Source organism: Carlito syrichta, unplaced genomic scaffold (assembly GCF_000164805.1).
Source record: "Carlito syrichta isolate Samal-C Ts95f unplaced genomic scaffold, Tarsius_syrichta-2.0.1 Scaffold99360, whole genome shotgun sequence".
Taxonomy (NCBI): Eukaryota; Metazoa; Chordata; class Mammalia; order Primates; family Tarsiidae; genus Carlito; species Carlito syrichta.
This window is the reverse complement of record NW_007043456.1, coordinates 16,014-24,398: the sequence shown is the minus strand read 5'-3', so window position 1 is coordinate 24,398 and position 8,385 is coordinate 16,014. Positions and strand designations below refer to the sequence as shown.

At 55.7% G+C, this 8,385-nt stretch overlaps 1 protein-coding gene across 1 annotated transcript in view; it reads left to right on the top strand.

Annotated features, from left to right (window-relative positions):
- Nucleotides 1–6,885: 6,885 nt before the first annotated feature.
- The window catches only part of RHOF (ras homolog family member F, filopodia associated), a 6,665-nt gene continuing 5,165 nt past the window's right edge, over nt 6,886–8,385 (top strand). Inside the window, exon 1 of the mRNA XM_021715122.1 lies at nt 6,886–6,910. Within this exon, the coding sequence (XP_021570797.1) occupies nt 6,886–6,910 (25 nt within the window). The remainder of the gene's footprint in view (nt 6,911–8,385) is intronic.

Sequence of the window (8,385 nt, the reverse complement as noted above, 5' to 3'; positions counted from 1 at the left end):
GCAGGCGGGGGCGAGGTGGGATTAGACGCCGACACTGAGAGACCGAGCTCCTCCGGCCCCTGGCAGGGTCCAGGGTGGAAGGGGCACGGGATCGGGGGTGCCCCGGGCAGTGGGGGCCGTGGCCTCCTTCCCAGCCTGTGACAGGACCAGCAGGAAAACCGGGGGGCAGAGGAGCTGCTGAGACGAGGAGTCAGGGACAGGAGGGTGTCGTGAGCCCCACTTGCACTGGGGCCGGGGGCGAAGACCAGCTGGGGTCCATCGGACTGTGGTCTCAGCTCCTGGCCAGGCGGCCCTGGCCCCAGCTGCTCCCACCCGGGAGGAAACGCAGGTGGGCAGGCCCCGCGGAGTTAAAAGTGGGTTCCTCTTCTGCGGCTTTGCCTCCCACGCTGTCTGCACCCTGACCAACGCCCAGGCCGGAGCTGGGAACCCCTGCCCTGGGAGCGTTCTCAGAGGGTGCGAGGCCCACCATGGCCCAGAGAAAGAGGCCCCTTGCTCCTCAACCTGGCTCCGGGCTGAGACATGGCGGCCGTGGCCAAGCCCCGTCCCACAGCAAGAGTGTCCCTGGGTGAGGCCAGAGCCACACTCTGCCCGGCCCCCAGCCCTGCCACCTCCAGGCAGATGGTGGCTTTAGGGCGACCCCTCCTCTCCGGGAACAGAGGCATCCATTGGCAGGTAGCCCTGGGCTTTTTCACCCTCCTGAGTCCATCCGTGGAGGCCCGGGGTGACCCCTCTGTGACGGTGGGCAGGTGACTTGGCCCCTTTAAGCCTTGGCATCATCGTGAGTAAAGTGGGGATGGTCACCGTGTCACCGTGTGGTTGGGAAGGCCCTAAAACTTGTGGGTCCAAAGGTTCTGGGGTTCAAACGTGCACCCGGGCCACTAACCTCCTTTGGAAGTTTCTGTTTTGTGTTTTGGTTTTTTTCGGTATTTGGAGTCAGAGTCTCATTCTGTGCTCACGGTCACCTCAGCCTCAACCTGCTGGGCTCAGGCGATCCCTCCGCCTCAGCCTTCCAAGTAGCCGGAACCACAGCCATGTGCCACCATGCCCGGCTATTTTTTGATTTATTGCAGGACAATGTCTCTCCAAGCTGCCCAGGCTGGTCTCAAACCTCTGGGCTCAGGCAATCCTCCCGCCACCACCTCCCAAAGTGCTGGAATTATAGGTGTGAGCCACTGCACTTGATGGAAGTTTCTGTTTCATCAGCAGCCACCATGGCAGTCCCTTACCTCTCGCCAGCATTGCCCAGCCAGCAGCCCTTTCACTTTCCACATCCCAGGCAGGGTTATCACCACCTTTTCAAATTTCTGGGAAACTGAGGCCCAGAGAGAGAAGACACCACAGTCCCAGAATGTGCACGAGTGGAATTTGGCATTCCTGACTCATACAGTAGAGGGTATCTAGCACACTTGACCCTCCCAGGGAAGCGTGGAGTCAGCTGCACAAAGATGTGTCTCAGCTGCAGGCCTGGTCCCCCCAGCGCAGTGAATCCTGGGATAGCTGAGCCTGGCAGAGTCAAGCCAGGAGGGCACCCTGGAGGAGAAACTGGGGCCTGGACTGGCTGCCTCTCCCTTCCCAGAGCCCCTCTTTCTTTCTTTTTCCTCACCTGTTTGGGTCTGGGGCATGTAGGGGGAGGATTCCTCCCTACCTTGGGGTCAACTGAGAGAAAGGCACCCCAAAAGCCCGACCTGTGGCCATTTACAAAGCTTCCCCTTAGCTGTGTGACCTTGAGCAAATCCCTTCAACTCTCTGGACTACAGTTTCTCCACCTGAAAATGGGGATAGCGGTAGCATCCACTTCGCAGGGTCGTTGTGAGGAAGGATGAGACTGTGTAGGCTTTGGCATGTCATAAATAAGCTTTCACGGTAAATACTGTCGGTATTATGGTGGCTCACGCCTGTAATCCCAGCACTTTGAGAGGCCGAGGTGGGAGGACCACTTGAGGCCAGGAGCTTGAGCCAGCCTGGGCAACATAACAAGACGTTGTCTCCACACAAATTAAAAAAAAGAGCTGGGCACAGTGGTGTGTACCTGTAGTCCCAGCTACTTGGGAGGCTGAGGTGGGAGGATGGCTTGAGCCCAGGAATTGAGCCCTTGATCATAGTGAGCTCTGATCATGCCGGTACGCTTCAGCCTGAGCAACAGAGTGAGACCCTGTCTCCAAAAGTGCTGATATTAACCACCTCTAGTATTTTTCTGTCATCAAGGCTCACTTGCTTTCCACGTCTCCATTTCACAGATGAGGAAACTGAGGTTAGTTCCCAGCTGGGAAGGCTGCGAAAGGCTTCTTGGAAAAAATGGCGCTTTTAGAGTGACCTGGCAGGTGGTTGGCCCTGGAGACTGAGTTGGCCTCCAGCTCACAGGGAACCTGCCTCTGACCTTGACAAAGAGCCCCCAGTCACTTGGGCTCTTCACAGCGAGAACTTTCTCCTCTCAGCTCAGCTCCCGGGGCGGCTGCTTGAATTAACAGGTCAGGAAGGAAGTGCCCTTGTGAACACCGCAGGGCTGTGTAAAGCCTCGGAGGTTATTATTACACCTTCCTCACCCCCTCATTCCTTTGTCCTTTGCCACGCGCTCATCGAGGTCGCCTGTGTTCCAGGGGACGCAACGGTGAACAGGACAGCGGTGGCCCCGTCCTCAGGGGAGACAAACAGAGAACCCAGAAAAGCCTTGTGGAGTCAGGCGGGCACTGCCCCGCATCGCAGACAGATGGCAGGAGGCCGTTTCGGGGTAGTCAGGGAAGGTGTCTCGGAGGGGTGACTCTCTGCAGGGACCCGAGCAAAAGAGGGAGTGGGCCTTGCTGCTACCTGCCAGAAGAACCTTCTGGAAGAGGGAACGGCCAGGCAGAGTTCCCGATGGGGAACAGGCAGGTGTTGCCTGCCAGCCTCAGGGTCTAGCTTCCTCCCTCAGTGCAGCACTGAGTGAGAGTGCACGCCCTGATGTCACCACAGGCTGCAGTGGCTACACCCGGTGGCCACATCTCAGCCCTTATCTCTGTGGCATTTGATGAAAGTCAAACAACTTCCAGGCAAGAATTAGCCAATGTTTGTGACGGCCTGCGGTGCCAGGAATTCTGACAGACACAGTCCCTGGCCTCGTGGTGCGGAGAGTCTGGGAGGGTGAACAAGTAAATACCTAAGTACAAATGGTGAGGTGTGTTGGCCATCAGGGGCCAGTTTCAGAGACAAACCGGTGGGAATGGACACAGAGCAGTATGGGAAGGCTTCCTGGAGGAGGTGGTGTATAAATCCACAGCCAATCAGCCACAAGAGAAATGAGAGAAGATGGTCAGAGCAGAGGGGCCCAAAGTAGCTCCCCTCATCTTAGGTTTCATTTTCTTTTCTTTTTTTTTTTTTTTTTTTTTTTTTGAGTTGGAGTCTTACTCTGTCACCAGGCTGGAGTGCAGTGGCACGCTCACAGCCTCCGCAGCCTCCACCTGCTGGGCTCAGGTGATTCTTCCACCTCAGCCTTCCAAATAGCTGGGACCACAGGCATGCACCACCACGCCTGATTTTTTTGATTTATTGCAGAGATGAGATCTCGCCAAATTGCCCAGGCTGGTCTCGAACCCCTGGGCTCAGGCAATTCTCTCGCCTTGGCCTCCCAAAGTGCTGGGATGACAAGCGTGAGTCACCATTCCTGGCCTAGGTTTCATTTTCTGTGGTTTCAGGTATCGTCAACCAAGGTCTGAAAATACTAGCCGGGCTCGGTGGCTCAGCCTGTAATCCCGCGCCTTTGGGAGGCTGAGGTGAGTGGATCGCCTGAGCCCGCGGGTTGGAGAAACGCCTGGGCAGGCAAGACCTCATCTCTACAATAAAATCAAAAAATTAGCCGGGTGTGGTAGTGCAAGCCTGTAATTCCGGCTACTCGGAAGGCTGAGGCGGAAGGATCCCCGGAGCCCAGCAGGTCGAGGCTGCGGTGGCCGGGAGCGGCCACTGCCCTCCAGTCTGGGCGACAGAGTGAGACTCCAACCCAAAAACAAGAAAAGAAAATACAAGATGGCACATTCCAGAAATAAACAATTCATCCACGTTAGATTCCATGCCATTCTGAGGAACCTGATGGAATCAAACTCCATCCCGCCTGGGACGCGACTCTCCTCTGTCCCGTGGGCCCGCACTGTCCATGGCACCTGTTCGTGAGTCATTTAGTAGCCATCCCAGTGAGCGGGTCAGCGGCCATGGTGTCGCAGTGCTTGCGTCCCGGTAGCCCTTGTTTTACTTAACTGTGTCCCCAAGCACGAGATAAGGATGCTGACATATGATTATAATCAGCCTATTTGACAGTTAGTTATGGTCGTAATTTAATGTGTAAATTAGACTTTATTGCAGTGTGCATGTGTAGAGAAAGTCACCATGTCACGGGGTTTCGTACTACCCGCGCTGTCAGGCATCCTGGGGTCTTGGAAAATATTCCCTGCAGGTAAGGGGGGACGGCGTGCCTCTTCGCTCCTGTCATGCTTGTCATGAGAAGATGCCAGAATGAGGAGCCATGTTGTGACATCTTAGAGGCTGGCATCTATCTCTGTACAAAACAAAGCCAGTAGAGAACGAGTCGACTGGTGGAGGGACACTCCGCTTAGACGGAAGGACTGGCCACGACTCCTGGCTCAGTCAGTGACTCAGTGGCCTTGGGCAAGTCGCTTCACTAATAGGAAACTCGGTTTCTTTATATGTCATGGGAGTATTCACAGTGTCCCTGTCGTATCAGGTTGTGGTGTAAGGATTTCTTAATCATTTGCAGACGGAAGCACTCTGAAAACTATAAAAGCCAGGCGTGGTGGCTCACGTCTGTAATCCCAGCACTTTGAGAGGTGGAGGTTAGAGGATTGTCTGAGCCCAGGGGTTCGAGACCAGCCTGGGCAATTTGGCAAGACCTCGTCTCTACCATAAATCAAAAAATCAGCCCCGCGTGGTGGAGTGCACCTGTGGTTCCAGCTACTTGGAAGGCTGAGGCAGAAGGACTGCCAGAGCCCAGCAGGTTGAGGCTGCGGTGGCTGGGAGCGGCCACTGCACTCCAGTCTGGGCGACAGAGTGAGACTCCAACTCAGAAAAAATAAAATACTCTAAGAAGCATGGGGTGTATTATTATGGAGGCAGAGGGAAGTCAGTTATCCGAAAATGGGAGAAAATATAGAGGGACCATCTGAATATTTAAAAATAAGATGTTGCTGGGCTCGGTGACTCAGCCTGTAATCCCGCGCCTTTGGGAGGCTGAGGTGAGTGGATTGCCTGAGCCCGCGGGTTCGAGACCCGCCTGGGCAGCGAGACCTCATCTCTACAATAAAAATCAAAAAATCAACCGGGCGTGGTAGTGCGTGCCTGTAATTCCGGCTACTTGGAAGGCTGAGGAGGAAGGATCGCCGGAGCCCAGCAGGTTGAGGCTGTGGTGGCCGGACGTGGCCACTGTACTGCAGTCGGGGCGACAGAGTGAGACTCCAACTCAAAAAAATAAAAATAAAAAAGATGCTAGCCGGGCGCAGTGACTCACGCCTGTAAATCCCAGCACTTTGGGAGGCGGAGGCAAGAAGATTGCCTGAGGCCAGGGGTTCAAGACCTGCCTGGGCAACTTGGCAAGACCTCGTCTCTACAACAAATTAAAAAAATTAGCCAGGCGTGGTGATGCGTGCCTGCAGTTCCAGCTACTTGGAAGACTGAGGCAGAAGGGTCACCTGAGCCCAGCAGGTCAAGGCTGCAGTGGCCAGGATCATGCCACTGCACTCTAGTCTGAACGACAGCTCAAAAAATAATATGAAAAAATGTAGCCGAGCTCGGTGGCTCAGCCTATAATCCCGTGCCTTTGGGAGGCTGAGGTGAGTGGATTGCCGGGTTTGAGACCCACCTGGGCAACGTGGTGAGACCTCATTTCTACAATAAACAAACAAACAAAAATGAGCCGGGTGTGGCAGCGCGCGCCTGTAGTTCCAGCTACTTGGAAGACTGAGGCGGAAGGATCACCGGAGCCCAGCAGGTCGAGGCTGCAGTGGCTGGGAGCGGCCACTGCACTCCAGTCTGGGCGACAGAGTGAGACTCCAACTCAAAAAAAAAAAAAAGAAAAAAAGAAAAAATGTTAGGGGACAGGGCACAGTGTCTCATAACTGCAGTCCCAGTGGTATGGGAGGCCAAGGTAGGAGAATCGCTTGAGGCCAGGAGTTCAAGACCAGCCTGGGCAACCCCCTCCCCATCTCTACAGAAAATGAAACCAGTGTGGTGATGTGTGCCTGTAGTCCCAGCTTCTCAGAAGGCTAAGACAGGAGGGTCGCTTGAGCCCAGGAGGTCAAGGCTGCAGTGAGCTCTGATTGCAGCACTGCACTCCATCTGGGGTGACAGAGAGACCTTGTCTCAAAGAAAAAAAGAAAATGCCAGGAAGAAAATTGGGGGGGGGGGGAAGAGGGAAGAGCATTCCAGGCGTACGGAATGGGAAGTACAAGGCTTAGAGGCGCAGCACATGGTGGGTCCGAGGAACAGTGGGGCAGTCACGCAGCTAGACTGCAGTGAGCAAGTGGGTATGAAAGGAACTTAAGTCATGTGGGCCACAGGAGCTGTTTGGATTTTATACAGAGGGCAATAGGGAACCATTGACGGTACCTCTGCTGTGGAGAGGGCAGTAGCTCATGACTATCTGCCAGGTGGGGTTGGTCGAAGAGCTGTTGGAGGCCAGGGAGGAGCAGGCACAGACCAGTGGGGCTTGGACAAGGCTGGTGCCAGGAGGTGGGTAGCAGCGGGAAACAGAGCTGTGCTACCCAATAGAACTTGCTACCGTGGTGGAAACGCTGTGCCTGGTGCGGCCCGTTGCATGAGCCACCGCCCCGTGTGGCAGTCCCTTGAAATGTAGCCAGTGCAACCGAGGTGCTGAGTGTTTTCTGTTAATTGAGTTTAACTAGCCCCATGGGGCTGGTGGACATGGACAGAGGTTAGGAGAGGGGCAGCGGGGATGTGTGTGGAGGGGGGGGAGGGGCTGGAATGGCATGCGGGGCCAGGCTGTGTCTCCCAGGACGCCTCCCGCTTTGTGGGAAGGGGCTGGTTGGGTCTGAGCCGTCACCCCACGTGCCGTTGGGGGGGTCTCTGGACAGTCGTCCTGGCCCAGCCATTGTCATGGCACTGGCTCCAGTTTACCACAGTCTTACAGCCTGTGCATTGGCTGGTGATCGTCCCATGCATTTGTTTGTTTTTGTTTTTGAGTTGGAGTCTCACTCTTATCACCCAGGCTGGTGCTCACGGCCATTGTAGCCTCGGCCTGCTGGGCTCCGGGGATCCTTTGCCTCAGGCTTCCAGGTAGCCGGAACTACAGGTGCGCGCCACCACACCCAGCTAGTTTTTGTGATTTATTATAGAGACGAGGTCTCACCAAGTTGCCCAGGCTGGGCTCGAACCCCAGGCTCAGGCAGTCCTCTTGCTTCGGCCTCCCAAAGTGCTGGGATTACAGGCTGAGCCACTGTGCCTGGCTGCATGAGGTAAGTTTTATGGTGATGTTCACGTTCTCGGTGGGAAAACTGAGGCTCCCACGGGTGTCCTGTCCGAGTCAAGGTCACCCAGCAAGTGAGAGGCAGAGCTGGGATTCGAACTCATGTTTTTTTTTTTTCAGTGGGAGTTTCACTCTGTTGTCCAGGCTAGAGTGCAGTGGCATGCTCATAGCCACTGCAGCCTTGACCTGCTGGGTTCAGGTGATCCTTCCGCCTCAGCCTCCCGAGTAGCTGGAAGCAGAGGCACACACCACCACGCCCGGCTAACTTTTTTATTTATTGTAGAGATGAGGACTCACCAAGTTGCCCAGGGTGGTCTCGAACCCCTGGGCTCAGGCAATCCTCTCGCCTCTGCCTCCCAAAGTGCTGGGATTACAGGCATGAGCCACCACGCCCAGCTGAACTCATGTCTTATCTGCCTCTGGTGCCCACGGCCTTAAACACTGTGCTGTCGTGGAGCTGGCTGAGGACTTTTGGGGAGCCCCGAGTTGAGGAGGTGCCTATGGGAAGGGAGAAGGTTGCTGTCTTCTGCCATCGGCAGGGGGAGCAGGACATGACCTGGTGGTGCTGCACAGAGAGGCCACTTGTCCCGAGAGGCATCTGGCAGGGAAGGAGGGCAGGCTGGCGCCACCCAGCACCCCCAGCAGCGAGGGGGCAGGGCAAGTTGGGGTGGGGATTCCTGGCCCTCCACGTTCCTTGTTCAGTGGAAGAAAGTCAAGATGCCTTTCTGCCAAGGAGGCTGGGTCTCCACTGAGTCTTCTGAAAGGCTCTCAGTTCTCACTGTGGGGAAATTCATAAAATCCCAGGGCCCAGCCAGGCATGGCGGCTCACACCTGTAATCCCAGCACATTGGGAGGCCAAGGTGGGGCATTGCTTGAGCCCAGGAGTTTGAGACCAACCTGGGCAACAGAGGGAGACCCCCAAC